Source organism: Hyperolius riggenbachi, chromosome 12 (assembly GCF_040937935.1).
Source record: "Hyperolius riggenbachi isolate aHypRig1 chromosome 12, aHypRig1.pri, whole genome shotgun sequence".
Lineage (NCBI taxonomy): Eukaryota > Metazoa > Chordata > Amphibia > Anura > Hyperoliidae > Hyperolius > Hyperolius riggenbachi.
The window spans coordinates 57,966,781-57,982,976 of NC_090657.1; the positions used below are offsets into that span (position 1 = coordinate 57,966,781).

The following is a 16,196-nucleotide window of genomic DNA, read 5'->3' on the forward strand; positions in this document are numbered from 1 at the left end:
CAAGCATTAATATATTGGCCCAGATCTCTGTCAGGGCAGGAACCCACTAGAGCAATTTTTTTGAGCGTTTAGGGAGCGTGATAAATCGCTAGCGATTTCCCTAAACGCTCTGCCAATGTAAATGGATGGTGCAAATTCCACAGAAGTGATTGCGATTAGCAAAATCGCAAACGCAGGACATGCAGCATTTTGTTAGCGTTTGCGCTTCAATGTAAAGTATATAATAGCTGGCGTAATCGCTCATCAAAACCTGCACGGAGCGATTTTGCTAGCGTTTTCAACTTAATGTACACTGTAACAAAATTAAAATTAATAGAAAGGACCAACCAGACTTTAAAACGCTAATCGCTACACAACTGCTGGCAAATGATACACTTTTTAAAAGCGCTCCCTAAAACGCTCAAGTAATGACTTAAAAACTGCTCATACGAAACGCTAATGATTGCGATTAGCGATTGCGTTTTGCAGTGGGTTCCAGGCCTGATGGTTTCCTGATGCCCTCAGAGCTCCTCAGAAGAGTACCTGACTATCAATTAGTTTATGTAATATTTACACACGGGTTCTCAACCTTTCCTCGGTTCAATTACCAGGTGAGACGTTACAAAGGCGAAGGCGGGGAAGTTGTTCCGAGGCCCATCTACGTGTCACCTCCCGTTTTCGTTTCTCGGGGCTGTGTTAACGAGATTACATTTTCACCGGCGTAATCAGGTCAATGACTGTGGGTGACATAACCTCACAGTTATCACGATGAACTATATTCCGCAAGCATATGGGCTGCTAACCTACATTCCTGTTTTTTACAGAAAGTAGCTATAGTGTTATCGGTGCCATAGATTAGACCAATATGGAGCAGGATGGCTTACCTGGTAAGCTGTGGCTGGGGATCCTAATCATGTGTGTTGTAAAACTTGTTGACCAGGTATAATGCTGGGAATACACCATACAATTTTCTGTAAAGTTCAACATGTTGGAAATTTATCTATCTTAAGGTGGCCATACACTGGTCGATTTGCCATCAGATTCGACCAACAGATAGATCCCTCTCTGATCGAATCTGATCAGAGAGGGATCGTATGGCCACCTTTACTGCAAACAGATTGTGAATCGATTTCAGCCTGAAACCGATCACAATCTGTGGAGCTGCCGCTGCTGCCGCCCCCCCATACATAACCTGTTCCGACCGACGCGAGTCCCCTGGTCCCTGCTGTCTTCTTCTCCGCTCCGGGCTCCAGACCGTTCCTGCAGCTACTGAACTTTCTGTTCAGGGGAAGTTTAAACAGTAGAGGGCGCTCTACTGTTTAAACTTCCTGCCGGCACAGGAAGTTCTGTGTAGCTGCAGCCGGTCCGGAACCCAGCGCGGAAAGAAGACAGCGGGGACCAGGGGACTCGCGCCGGCCGGAACAGGTAATGTATACCCGCTGTATTGCGTCGGTCGTCGGGCATTCGAACGCCGCTATTGACGCACTCCCGACCCGCCGGCGATCAAGAAAAATCTTCCGCACGGACGGATCGACGGGAACGATAGATTTGGGACGGAAATCGATCGTTCTGTCAGCGGTGTGCGCGGTGATTTCACAGCCGATTCGATCACTGTGATCGAATCGGCCGTATATCGGCGGGAAAATCGTTAGGTGTATGGGCCCCTTTACCAGCTATCTGCCGAGCAATTAGGCATTGTTCTACTCAGCAGGAGATAAACAGAAGACAATGCACCAGAGATAATGACCATTCTCTACAGAAAATAATCTAATTATGCATTCTAACAGAAAATCTATCAGAAAAATCTAACAGATACACTGGTTGATTTGCCATCAGATCCGACCAACAGATAGATCCCTCTCTGATCGACTCTGATCAGAGAGGGATCGTATGGCTGCCTTTACTGCAACCAGATTGTGAATCGATTTCAGCATGAAACCGATCACAATCTGTGAAGCTGCCGCCGCCACCCGGGCCCCCGCATACATTACCTGCTCCGGCCGGCGCGTGTCCCCTGGTCTCCGCTGTCCCTTCTCCGTGCCGGGGACTGTGTGGCTTATGTTGTGTTGAAACCCCTCCCACAGTGTGATGTCCTGAGTGTGGTCCTGACAGTTTGCTGTCTGTGAACCTCGTTACATTGTGGGAAATAACAGCTTTTTCCAACTGCCAAGCAAGCATTATCTCCCTTTGAGCATAGAACACTCAGTAATGAACATTCCGTACAGATCACCTGGCAGAACTAAAGATCTCGCCACCAGTGATAAATTTCAGAATGTAAATCAGGGAGAGAAAAGATTTTACAATGAGCAAACACGGACTAAATGATCTATAAATTAATATTGTAAACAATAAGCAATTTTATTCATTACATTATTTTCACTACAGTTCCTCTTAACCACTTCGGGACCACAGTCTTTTCGCCCCTTAAGGACCAGAGCCTTTTTCTCCATTCAGACCACTGCAGCTTTCACGGTTTATTGCTCGGTCATAAAACCTACCACCTAAATGAATTTTACCTCCTTTTCTTGTCACTAATACAGCTTTCTTTTGATGCTATTTGATTGCTGCTGCGAGTTTTACTTTTTATTATATTCATCAAAAAAGACATGAATTTTGTCAAAAAAATGACTTTTTTAACTTTCTGTGCTGACATTTTTCAAATAAAGTAAAATTTCCTATACATTTGAGCGCGAAAGTTATTCTGCTACATGTCTTTGATAAAAAAAAAAACATTCAGTGTATATTTATTGGATTGGGTAAAAGTTATAGCGTTTACAAACTATGGTGCCAAAAGTGAATTTTCCCATTTTCAAGCATCTCTGACTTTTCTGCGCACCTGTCATGTTTCATGAGGGGCTAAAATTCCAGGATAGTACAAATACCCCCCAAATGACCCCATTTTGGAAAGAAGACATCCCAAAGTATTCAGTGAGAGGCATGGTGAGTTCATAGAAGATTTTATTTTTTGTCACAAGTTAGCGGAAAATGACAGTTTGTGACAAAAAAAAAAAAAAAAAAAAGTTTCCATTTCTTCTAACTTGCGACAAAAAAAAATGAAATCTGCCACGGACTCACTATGCTCCTCTCTGAATACCTTGAAGTGTCTACTTTCCAGAATGGGGTCATTTGTGGGGTGTGTTTACTGTCCTGGCATTTGGGGGGTGCCTAATTGTAAGCACCCCTGTAAAGCCTAAAGATGCTCATTGGACTTTGGGCCCCTTAGCGCAGTTAGGCCGCAAAAAAGTGCCACACATGTGGTATTGCCGTACTCAGGAAAAGTAGTATAATGTGTTTTGGGGTGTATTTTTACACATACACATGCTGGGTGGGAGAAATATCTCCGTAAATGACAATTTTTTTATTTTTTTTACACACAATTGTCTATTTATAGAGATATTTCTCCCACTCAGCATGGGTATGTGGAAAAATACACCCCAAAACACATTATACTACTTCTCCTGAGTACGGCGATACCACATGTGTGGCACTTTTTTGCACCCTAACTGCGCTAAGGGGCCCAAAGTCCAATGAGTACCTTTAGGATTTCACAGGTCATTTTGAGAAATTTCGTTTCAAGACTACTCCTCACGGTTTAGGGCCCCTAAAATGCCAGGACAGTATAGGAACCCCACAAATTACCCCATTTTAGAAAGAAGACACCCCAAGGTATTCCGTTAGATGTATGGTGAGTTCATAGAAGATTTTTTTTTTTTGTCACAAGTTAGCGGAAATTGATTGTAATTGTTTTTTTTCACAAAGTGTCATTTTCCGCTAACTTGTGACAAAAAATAAAATCTTCTATGAACTCGCCATTCTCCTAACGGAATACCTTGGGGTGTCTTCTTTCTAAAATGGAGTCATTTGTGGGGTTCCTATACTGCCCTGGCATTTTAGGGGCCCTAAACCGTGAGGAGTAGTCTTGAAACCAAATGTGGCAAAATGACCTGTGAAATCCTAAAGGTACTCATTGGACTTTGGGCCCCTTAGCGCACTTAGGGTGCAAAAAAGTGCCACACATGTGGTACCGCCGTACTCAGGAGAAGTAGTATAATGTGTTTTGGGGTGTATTTTTACACATACCCATGCTGGGTGGGAGAAATATCTCTGTAAATGACAATTATTTGATTTTTTTTACACACAATTGTCCATTTACAGAGAGATTTCTCCCACCCAGCATGGGTATGTATAAAAATACACCCCAAAACACATTATACTACTTCTTCTGAGTACGGCGATACCACATGTGTGACACTTTTTTGCAACCTAGGTGCGCTAAGGGGCCTAACGTCCTATTCACAGGTCATTTTGAGGCATTTGGATTCTAGACTACTCCTCACGGTTTAGGGCCCCTAAAATGCCAGGGCAGTATAGGAACCCCACAAGTGACCCCATTTTAGAAAGAAGACACCCCAAGGTATTCTGTTAGGAGTATGGTGAGTTCATAGAAGATTTTTTTTTTGTCACAAGTTAGCGGAAAATGACACTTTGTGAAAAAAAAAACAATACATATCAATTTCCGCTAACTTGTGACAAAAAATAAAATCTTCTATGAACTCATCATACACCTAAAAGAATACCTTGGGGTGTCTTCTTTCTAAAATGGGGTCACTTGTGGGGTTCCTATACTGCCCTGGCATTTTAGGGGCCCTAAACCGTGAGGAGTAGTCTTGAACCCAAATGTCTCAAAATGACCTGTGAAATCCTAAAGGTACTCATTGGACTTTGGGCCCCTTAGCACAGTTAGGCTGCAAAAAAGTGTCACACATGTGGTATCGCCGTACTCAGAAGAAGTAGTATAATGTGTTTTGTGGTGTATTTTTACATATAACCATGCTGGGTGGGAGAAATATCTCTGTAAATGACACATTTTTGATTTTTTTTACACACAATTGTCCATTTACAGAGAGATTTCTCCCACCCAGCATGGGTATGTGTAAAAATACACCACAAAACACATTATACTACTTCTCCTGAGTATGGCGATACCACATGTGTGACACTTTTTTGCAGCCTAGGTGCGCTAAGGGGCCCAACGTCCTATTCACAGGTCATTTTGAGGCATTTGTTTTCTAGACTACTCCTCACGGTTTAGGGCCCCTAAAATGCCAGGGCAGTATAGGAACCCCACAAGTGACCCCATTTTAGAAAGAAGACACCCCAAGGTATTCCGTTAGGGGTATGGTGAGTTCATAGAAGATTTTATTTTTTCTCACAAGTTAGTGAAAAATGACACTTTGTGAAAAAAACAATAACAATCCAATTTCCGCTAACTTTTGACAAAAAATAAAATATTCTATGAACTCATCATACACCTAACAGAATACCTTGGGGTGTCTTCTTTCTAAAATGGGGTCACTTGTGGGGTTCCTATACTGCCCTGGCATTTTATGGGCCCAAAACTGTGAGTAGTCTGGAAACCAAATTTCTCAAAATGACTGTTCAGGGGTATAAGCATCTGCAAATTTTGATGACAGGTGGTCTATGAGGGGGCAAATTTTGTGGAATCGGTCATAAGCAGGGTGGCCTCTTAGATGACAGGATGTATTGGGCCTGATCTGATGGATAGGAGTGCTAGGGGGGTGACAGGAGGTGATTGATGGGTGTCTCAGGGGGCGGTTAGAGGGGAAAATAGATGCAATCAATGCACTGGGGAGGTGATCGGAAGGGGGTCTGAGGGGGATCTGAGGGTTTGGCCGAGTGATCAGGAGCCCACACGGGGCAAATTAGGGCCTGATCTGATGGGTAGGTGTGCTAGGGGGTGACAGGAGGTGATTGATGGGTGTCTCAAGGTGTGATTAGAGGGGGGAAATAGATGCAAGCAATGCACTGGCGAGGTGATCAGGGCTGGGGTCTGAGGGCGTTCTGAGGTGTGGGCGGGTGATTGGGTGCCCGCAAGGGGCAGATTAGGGTCTAATCTGATGGGTAACAGTGACAGGTGGTGATAGGGGGTGATTGATGGGTAATTAGTGGGTGTTTAGAGGAGAGAATAGATGTAAACAATGGATTTGGGAGGTGATCTGATGTCGGATCTGCGGGCGATCTATTGGTGTGGGTGGGTGATCAGATTGCCCGCAAGGGGCAGGTTAGGGGCTGATTGATGGGTGGCAGTGACAGGGGGTGATTGATGGGTGGCAGTGACAGGGGGTGATTGATGGGTGATTGACAGGTAATCAGTGGGTTATTACAGGGGAGAACAGATGTAAATATTGCACGGGCGAATTGATAAGGGGGGGGTCTGAGGGCAATCTGAGCGTGTGGGCAGGTGATTGGGTGCCTGCAAGGGGCAGATTAGGGTCTAATCTGATGGGTAACAGTGACAGGTGGTGATAGGGGGTGATTGATGGGTAATTAGTGGGTGTTTAGAGGAGAGAATAGATGTAAACAATGGATTTGGGAGGTGATCTGATGTCGGATCTGCGGGCGATCTATTGGTGTGGGTGGGTGATCAGATTGCCCGCAAGGGGCAGGTTAGGGGCTGATTGATGGGTGGCAGTGACAGGGGGTGATTGATGGGTGGCAGTGACAGGGGGTGATTGATGGGTGATTGACAGGTAATCAGTGGGTTATTACAGGGGAGAACAGATGTAAATATTGCACGGGCGAATTGATAAGGGGGGGGTCTGAGGGCAATCTGAGCGTGTGGGCAGGTGATTGGGTGCCCGCAAGGGGCAGATTAGGGTCTAATCTGATGGGTAACAGTGACAGGTGGTGATAGGGGGTGATTGATGGGTAATTAGTGGGTGTTTAGAGGAGAGAATAGATGTAAACAATGGATTTGGGAGGTGATCTGATGTCGGATCTGCGGGCGATCTATTGGTGTGGGGGGGTGATCAGATTGCCCGCAAGGGGCAGATCAGGGGCTGATTGATGGGTGGCAGTGACAGGGGGTGATTGACGGGTGATTGACAGGTGATTGACAGGTGATTGACAGGTGATTGACAGGTGATCAGGGGGGATAGATGCATACAGTACACGGGGGGGGGGGGTCTGGGGGGGGTCTGGGGAGAATCTGAGGGGTGGGGGGGTGATCAGGAGGGAGTAGGGGGCAGATTAGGGACTTAAAAAAAAAATAGCGTTGACAGATAGTGACAGGGAGTGATTGATGGGTGATTAGGAGGGTGACTGGGTGCAAACAGTGGTCTGGGGGGTGGGCAGGGGGGGGTCTGAGGGGTGCTGTGGGCGATCAGGGGGCAGGGGGGGGGGGGAAATCAGTGTGTTTGGTGCAGACTAGGGTGGCTGCAGCCTGCCCTGGTGGTCCCTCGGACACTGGGACCACCAGGGCAGGAGGCAGCCAGTATAATAGGCTTTGTATACATTACAAAGCCTATTATACACTGTTGCAGCGGCGATCCGGATGCCAGTAACCCGCCGGCGCTTCCGAACGGCCGGCGGGTTACGGCGAACGGGGGGCGGAGCCAGTCCCCGGCGGCTGATCGCGTCACGAATGACGCGATCGCCGCATAGCCACTCCCGCAGCCGCCCCCGCCGATGGGCGTATTGCGGTCGTTTGGGCCCAGACTTTGCCGCCGCCCATCGGCTGGGGGCGGTCGTTATGTGGTTAAAGAGACTCTGTAACATCAAAAACATCCCCTGGGGGGTACTCACCTCGGGTGGGGGAAGCCTCCGGATCCTAATGAGGCTTCCCACGCCGTCCTCTGTCCCACGGGGGTCTCGCTGCAGCCCTCCGAACAGCCGGCGACAGACCCGACTGTCAGTTCAATATTTACCTTTGCTGGCTCCAGCGGGGGTGCTGTGGCTGCTTTCGGCTCCGAACTACACGGAAATACCCGATCTCACTCGGGTCCGCTCTACTGCGCAGGCGCCGGAAACTTGCGCCTGCGCAGTAGAGCAGACCCGACGGCGATCGGGTATTTCCGCCTACTTCGGAGCCGACAGCCGTCAGAGCGCCTGCGCAGGAGCTGGGAAGGTAAATATTGACGTCATCTTTCACGGAGGGCTGCAGTGAGACCCCTGAGGGACGGAGGACGGCGTGGGATCCCTCATTAGGATCCGGAGGCTTCCCCCACCCGAGGTGAGTACCCCCCAGGGGATGTTTTGACGTTACAGATCCTCTTTATAAGCAAACCTTAAGCGAAGATAAATTGTATGTGTAGTACAGCTAAGAAAAAGAACATTAGAAGCACAGAAACGAATCTTGTATTGTTTTCCAGTACAGGAAGAGTTAAAGAGGAACTTCAGCCTAAACAAACATACTATCTTTAAGTTACATTAGTTATGGTAATTAAAATAGATAGGTAATATAATCTCTTACCCACCCTGTTTTAAAAGAACCGGCAAAGGTTTGTGATTTCATAAGGGCAGCCATCTTTTTTGGTTGAAAGGAGGTGACGGAGCATGAGACACAGTTCCAACTGTCCTGTGTGCTGATTACCCCTCCCAGTTGCTAGGCAACGTGAATAACAGCATAGGAAATCCCATCATGCTTTGCACAGCATCAGGGGGAAAAAGACCGGGCAGTTTTCTTTGATGGGGGGGAGCTTAGCTAAACATGCATCTAAAAATGAGACTTCTATAAGAAAAACAAAGTTCTAATGCTGTGAAACTGTTCAAGAAACACCAAACCTTTTCAGTTCTGCTGAGTTCACTTTCTGGAGGTCTGGACTTTAAGAAACTTCAGCTATCTATGCAAAAGAGCTTCTCTGAGCTATTCGACCCACTGGGTGGAATACAGCCCTGTTTTTTGAAGCACTTAAACAGCTAAGAAACAGTGAGAGGCAGCTTGAGATAAGGTGTTACTGCAGGAAAGTTCAAAGGGTCATTATTTCTGCTTCGTTTTACAGCTTAAAATACAGTGTGGTTTCTAAACTGCAAATATGACAGAATGATGCAGTGTTGTGGGGGGGAAAAAAAAAAGCGATATAAGGGCCCTTTCACACCTAAGCGGGAATCGCGCGATTCCCGCAAATCGCTAAAGCCTTTGCGTTTTTTAAAAACGCTAGCGCTATATTAGTGTATTGCAGTGTTCACACTTGAGCAATTAGCGATAATCGTGGGTGTTCCGCGATTATCGCTAATCGCAAATGTGTTGCATGCAGCATTTTTCCAGCGATTTAGCGGCGAACACCATTAGCATATATAGATACGCTAATCGCGATCGCTCCAAAAACGCAAATTTGTACAGTGATTTTTTTCCACGGTAAATCGCGGAAAAATCACACACGGAAAACGCTACCGCAAATCGCTAGTGGTTAGCGCTTTTAGGTGTGAATGGGCCCTTACTGAAAATAAAAGTATGAGACTATTTGCTTTGCTACTAATGTTCTATTCATTACCTGTACTACACATAAAATTCATTATATCGTATATCACTGTGCATAGCTAATTAATATAGAGAACCTGGCAACATGAAGAAGGGCAGGAGCCCGAAACAGCGGACTGTCTTGCCTATTGGTTCTTTTTAATGTGTTTTTGATACTAATAAAACAAGATTTACCCTAAGGAGGTGGTGCGAACTTCCATTTGATCTACTACTACTATTCTCTGTGGTATCCGGAGACAAGCCCTGCACACCTTACCCCCTTTCTTCTGACTTAGGGCCTGTTCATACTTGCTGCGTTTGTAGAACGCGTATAAATTCAAAGAAACGCAAGTTGAAAAACGCATGCGTTTTTCTTGCGTTTGAATGCGTTTTCTATTGCGTTTTGCACAAACACGTGACCCAGGGGAAAAAAAAGAATTATGGGAACCGCAGAGGAAAACGGACGCTAAAAACGCAATAGTACGCGTTTTTGATACGCGTCCATAGACTTTCATTGCGTCCGTTTCTATGCGTATCGCACAGAACTGCGTGCAGCAATGCGGATGAGAAACGTATGCGTCTCATACGCATACATGTGAACTAGCCCATTTAAAAGCATTAGGAGCCGTTTCTATGCGTTTTTGGTAGCAGTACGCGTTCCCTGAAAACTGCTAGGAACGCATATAGTGTGAACAGGCCCTAAGGGTGGAGTGCCAGAAGAGTGCGATTGGCTCTTTCTTACGTTAGCTAATGAATATATACATAAGCTCACAGCTTCCACTTTATCACCGCTCTACAGAACCGCAACAATCCCGACGGCACAATCGTTCTTTTCACCACACAGATAGCCGCCACATTTGACAGATAAAACCATATTTGTTGTTGTCGTTAATGAATAGCGATGGCTGTGACTGACTGGCTGCCTCTTTGCAGTTATTATTAGCTCTGTAAATAATGAGTTATATTTGTTAGTTTTCTTTTTTCGCTCCCCCCCCCCCCCCCTCGCTAAATGCTTGCTTTTAAACCTTAGATGGCATCTGTGTTCTCCGCGCGCCGCACTTCATTTAATTAAGCCGCGCTTGTCGAGAGTTTCCTCATCGATAGTCTCCACTTTGTCTCCCTTTAATTAGGATGGACGCTTGCGCTGCGGAGACCAGCTCGTCTCTGTGAATAAAGAGTCATTGATCGGCGTGTGTTGCGAGGATGCCAAGAGCATATTAAACAGAGCAAAATTAAGGTAGCGTATTTTATCCATGTGTACGTCTTTTTAACCTTAAAGTGCATCAGTCATTCTTTTTTACAGTACGCTAAGGAGGGGGAGAGTCAAATTTTTTTTTTTTTTTTTGCATTCTACTATATGTAATTACAAACACACAAAACACTAAGGGCCCTTTTCCACCAGCGCAACTGAATCGCAAAAACGCAAACCGCTAGCGATTTTACAATCGCTACGGTTTGCTTTTTAACATAGGAATCGCGGTAAGTCATTTCCACTACCGCAATTCGTTTTTGCGGGGAACGCGAACGCGCGGCGGAGCGATATTTGCCGCGATTTTGCTATGCAGTGCATAGCATAGCAAAATCGCGGCCGCGAACGGGGAATCGCCGGTAATTGCGATTCAGCAATCGCTAGCGTTCAGCGTGAACGCTAGCGATTGCTAGTGGAAAAGGGCCCTAAGAGAGGGCTGGTGCACACTGAGCGGCTTTTTCAGCGTTTCTGCAGCCGCTAGCGGCTGCGGATACGCTTGGTCAATGTATCTCAATGGGGGTGTTCACACCAGAGCGGGAGGCGTTTTGCTGAAACGCATACTCCCGGGGTGAGGCATTTTTTGGATTGTGGATCCGCTTCTGCCTCAATATTAAGTATAGGAAAAACGCAAACCGCTCTGAAAAACTGCAGTTCAGAGCGGTTTTGCAGGCGTTTTTGTTACAGAAGCTGTTCAGTAACAGCTTTACTGTAACAATATCAGAAATCTACTACACCAAAAACGCTTCACAAAACCGCAAAATGCTAGCTGAAACGCTACAGAAAAATAACATAAAGCGTTTCAAAATCTGCTAGCATTTTGCGGATCTGCTAGCGGTTTTTGGTGTGCACCAGGCCTTACTCAGGATCAGGAGGACTGCTAGGCAACTGGTTATGCTTAAAAGCAAATGAATATGGCAGCCTCCATATCCCTCTCCTCCATAAGCTCCAGGTAAGGTAAAGTGGATCTGAGATAAACTTTTACTCATTGCATAATTGTTTTCCTTTCACAAATAAATATATATACAAAATAAACACAGCAGGAGGGATCAGAGCCCACCAACAGAAAGCTCTGTTGGTGGGCAGAAAAAGGGGGGAAGGGGAATCACTTGTGTGCTGAGTTGTACGGCCCTTCAGTGAGCCCTTAAAGCTTCAGTGGCCTGAATTGTAAAAAAAATAGCCTGGTCACTAGGGTCCTGAAGAGGTTAATACAGCATGTTTTCACTGTTACTTCTTTCACATGGCAAATTTCTGCTGTCTGTTTTTGCCTGCATGGGCAACACCATTTTTCTGGTGATGTCGGCACTGTGCACAGAAGAGAGATACTGTAATTTGCAGCAATTTTATGTTTGCTGCAGCAGAAGCAGTTTATCTTCAATTCTTTGTGAAGGGGGGCTATAAATTCCATCCTGGTTGATTTGGTGTCGGCAGAACGAATCTACACAAACAAATTAGCTTTGCACTTCTGACTGGGGTCAATGTGGACGTCTGCTATTATTGCATGCAGTCCGCCATCTGAGATGTGGTAACAATCCTTGCTATTTGCTCTCCTCTGAAGTAAAATTACAGTAGCTAAGTACCTTTACATTGTCTCTTGTCTGTTTCTTGTAGGAAGGGTGCATGCTGGGAAATTTCATTCATCAGGCCAGGAGAACCCCCGCCAGGCTCTGATTTTCCAGCACAGAACACTCAAAAATCAGGAGATCCCGTCTCAAGGAGGTCCTCTTCTACCAGCGGAGAGGTAAGTAGGTATATCACTCTGTCCGCTGCTTGTTAGAAAAGTTTTAGAACTCTGCCTCCACAACTCCCCTCTGTAAATCCCTGCACTGGCTGCCTATCCACTCCAGGATCACCTGTGCCGGGCCTACAAATATATACACAAGACCTGCCCGACCTATGTATCTGATCTCGTCCACAAATATGTACCAGTCCTCCCCCTTCGGTCCTCCAGTGACCTCCGCCTGACCTCCCCACACATTTCTCACTCCCATGCACGCCTGCAGGACTTCTCAAGAGCTGCCCCACTCTCTGGAACTCCCTTCCCTCCACCCATTAGGCTGGCCCCATCCTTTAACACCTCCTCATGATAGCCTATCCCCCTTCATCAATGCTCTGCTGAGCACCTATTATGCAACCCGTACCTAGTGCGGCCTTACCACCTCCCTTTAGATTGTAAGCCGCTTGCAGGGTCCCACCCGATCCTCCCACCTTTTGTATCCAACTTGATCATGTACCCCCAACATTGGGTGCCCTTCCTGCGGACTGACTTGGACTTGAATTAAGTGATCTTTCCCCAGACGAGTTTCCCTGCATTTCCCCTGATGAGTCTCCCTGCATTTCCCCTGACGAGTGTCCCTGCGTTTTCCCTGACGAGTGTCCCTGCGTTTCCCCTGACGAGTCTCCCTGCGTTTCCCCTGACGAGTGTCCCTGCGTTTTCCCGGACGAGTGTCCCTGCGTTTTCCCGGACGAGTGTCCCTGCGTTTTCCCGGACGAGTGTCCCTGCGTTTTCCCGGACGAGTGTCCCTGCGTTTTCCCGGACGAGTGTCCCTGCGTTTTCCCGGACGAGTGTCCCTGCGTTTTCCCGGACGAGTGTCCCTGCGTTTTCCCGGACGAGTGTCCCTGCGTTTTCCCGGACGAGTGTCCCTGCGTTTTCCCGGACGAGTGTCCCTGCGTTTTCCCGGACGAGTGTCCCTGCGTTTTCCCGGACGAGTGTCCCTGCGTTTTCCCGGACGAGTGTCCCTGCGTTTTCCCGGACGAGTGTCCCTGCGTTTTCCCGGACGAGTGTCCCTGCGTTTTCCCGGACGAGTGTCCCTGCGTTTTCCCGGACGAGTGTCCCTGCGTTTCCCCTGACGAGTGTCCCTGCGTTTCCCCTGACGAGTCTCCCTGCGTTTCCCCTGACGAGTCTCCCTGCGTTTCCCCTGACGAGTCTCCCTGCGTTTCCCCTGACGAGTGTCCCTGCGTTTCCCCTGACGAGTGTCCCTGCGTTTCCCCTGACGAGTGTCCCTGCGTTTCCCCTGACGAGTGTCCCTGCGTTTCCCCTGACGAGTGTCCCTGCGTTTCCCCTGACGAGTGTCCCTGCGTTTCCCCTGACGAGTGTCCCTGCGTTTCCCCTGACGAGTGTCCCTGCGTTTCCCCTGACGAGCGTCCCTGCGTTTTCCCTGACGAGCGTCCCTGCGTTTTCCCTGACGAGCGTCCCTGCGTTTTCCCTGACGAGCGTCCCTGCGTTTTCCCTGATGAAGGGTTTTGTTTGTCCTTGTAGGGACCAAGAACACCTAAACAAGAAATAGATAGAATCCAGGAGCCCAATGGTGCAGTATCGTTAGATATAGGGGTACAAAAGCATATATGATTTATATACTTACAAAGGTGGGCTGCAGTTCCTGCAACCCACTATATAAGCCTGCAAGGAATTTACTATCCTCCGATCAGTGCTCCAGGTCCTGCCGGACCTACTGGATGGTCGCTCTCCTGTAGTTCAATACATTTATTTATTTGTCGTGTTTATAAAGCAAAATAGGTCTGACTGATACAAGGGTGGGGTGGAGGCGCCCAAAAAATATGGGTGTTAAAACATAATGTGTAAACGAGAGGTGATCGCTTACCTTTCCAGAAGATACAGACACCAGTTCAACTTGAAAAATATTTTTATTAAAACATTGACAACGCGTTTCGCTGGTCATGGCCTGCTTCCTCGGGTCAATACAAAAAAAATGCCTTACCAGCCTAAGGAGTAGAGTGTAGGTGCTTCAATGTGTTATATTTTAAAGTTTTAACACCCATATATTTTGGGGAGCTTCCACCCCACCCTTCGTTTCCCTGATGAGTCTCCCTGCATTTCCTCCGTGTGGCTTTGTCACCCTTCTCTTCTGTTTTTACTTGGACAGAGTCAGGATGGGCGCACCGAAGAGCCGCGCCTCATCAGCCCCTGGGATCGAAGCCTCGTGGACAAGCCTGAGTCAGGTAAGCGACCCCTGCGCTATTTTCGCACCTCTAATTCCGCTCCCACCTTTGTGGAAAGTGGCGCCGTTAATGCAGCTTTTATGCGCTGCACAAAAGGCACGGGCGCCTCTTCACAAGGAGTGGATAAAAGGCATGTGAATGAAATGTCAGCCAGTTCCTCTGATAAGGCCCCTCCACAAGACCTCTTACGAAGCGCGAGCGCAGAAATGACTGGGAAGAGACGGCCGCCGCTCCTCGGAGGGTCGGGGTAATCAATAGATCTCGCGGAAGACACATAATGAACGCACATCTGCAGAATCGAGCCAGATTATGTTACCATGGAGGCAGCGTGCTTTCAATTTAATGCCCTGCTCAAGTAGATTGCTTTTTTCCTTTTTCGCCTCTTTAGTGCGGGGAAGGAGCGGGTGATGGGGTGGGGCAGTAGAAAACATTCTGCACTGACTGCTGGAATACCTTCATTTCTAGATAAAGTGCGATTTGCACTTAAAGTGGAACGAAAAACTCTTTTTTAAATGTCGTCGGCTCCAGACAGCATGAGGGGAAGAGGGAATCACGGTGACATGAAACGCAGTTACATTTTTGCTCCGAAACGTTAAAGGACAACTGTAGTGAGCGGTATATGGAGGCTGCCATATTTATTTCCTTTTAAGCAATACCAGTTGCCTGGCTGTCCTGGTGGTCCTCTGCCGCTAATAGTTTTAGCTGTAGCCCCTGAACAAGCATGCAACAGATCAGATGCGTCTGACATTATTGTCAGATCTGACAAGATTAGCTGCATGCTTGTTTCTGGTGTAATTCAGACACTACTACAGCCCAAGAGATCAGCGGGGCTGCCAGGCAACTGGTATTGTTTAGTGCAGCCTCCATATCCCTCTCACTTCAGTTGCCCTTTAATTTAGACTGACTGGTTTCCATTGAGTGTCTTTTTTGTAGTCTTCCCATCTGTAAAAGAAAAAAAAAAAAAAAGAATTCCAGCTTGCTGCATATTTTCGTACCATGCATCCATTTTGTATGCAATGATTTTCCAGCTATACTAGGTCAGGGTTGTCAAACTTAAATATAAAGTGGGCTTAAACTGAATACTGGGACCAAGTCGTGGGTCAACATCTATGTCTAATCACCCCCCCCCCCCCCCCTCCCTTATAAAGTTCCCTGGTGTCTTAATCCTCCCCTCCAACCCCTATGCAGTTCCCCAGTGTCTAGTGGTCCTCCTCCTTCTCTATACCAGGCATGGGCAAACTTGGCCCTCCAGCTGTTCAGGAACTACAAATCCCACAATGCATTTGCCTTTATGAGTCATGGCTGTGGCTGTCAGACTCCTGCAATGCATTGTGGGACTTGTAGTTCCTCAACAGCTGGAGGGCCAAGTTTGCCCATGCCTGCCCTATACAGTTCCCCGTTCTCTGGTGGCCCTCACCCTCCCCTATACAGTTCCCTGGTGTCTAGTGGTCCTCCTCCCTCCCTTATACAGTTCCCTAGTGTTTAGTGCTTTCCACCTCCCTCCCTCATATGGTTTCCCTGGAGTCCTAGGGCTCCAACTCCAATGTAGCTTCCCTGGTGATTTACAGTGGGCATAATGCAAAGTGGGGAAATTAAATAGCCAAATTAAATTGCTCTGAGGGCTAGATTTGGCCCGTGGCCCAGAGTTTGACATGCATGGTGGAGTCGGCCATCGCTCGGACAATTGCAAGGGGATTGCTTGCAGGGCGGCAGTCGGGGGCTACTGTACACACACCGGATTATCGGCCAAGG

The 16,196-nt window shown here is 47.3% G+C and overlaps 1 protein-coding gene across 4 annotated transcripts in view; it reads left to right on the plus strand.

Annotated features, from left to right (window-relative positions):
• The window catches only part of STXBP4 (syntaxin binding protein 4), a 190,140-nt gene that overhangs the window by 30,101 nt on the left and 143,843 nt on the right, over window positions 1-16,196 (plus strand). For all 4 annotated transcript variants that reach the window (XR_011025330.1, XM_068263627.1, XM_068263625.1 and 1 more), the window contains exons 4-6: window positions 10,369-10,475; window positions 12,096-12,225; window positions 14,369-14,444. Coding sequence is in view for 3 of the 4 variants with exons in the window: in XM_068263627.1 (XP_068119728.1) it covers window positions 10,369-10,475; window positions 12,096-12,225; window positions 14,369-14,444 (313 nt within the window). In the remaining variant the exon portion in view is untranslated. The remainder of the gene's footprint in view (window positions 1-10,368; window positions 10,476-12,095; window positions 12,226-14,368; window positions 14,445-16,196) is intronic.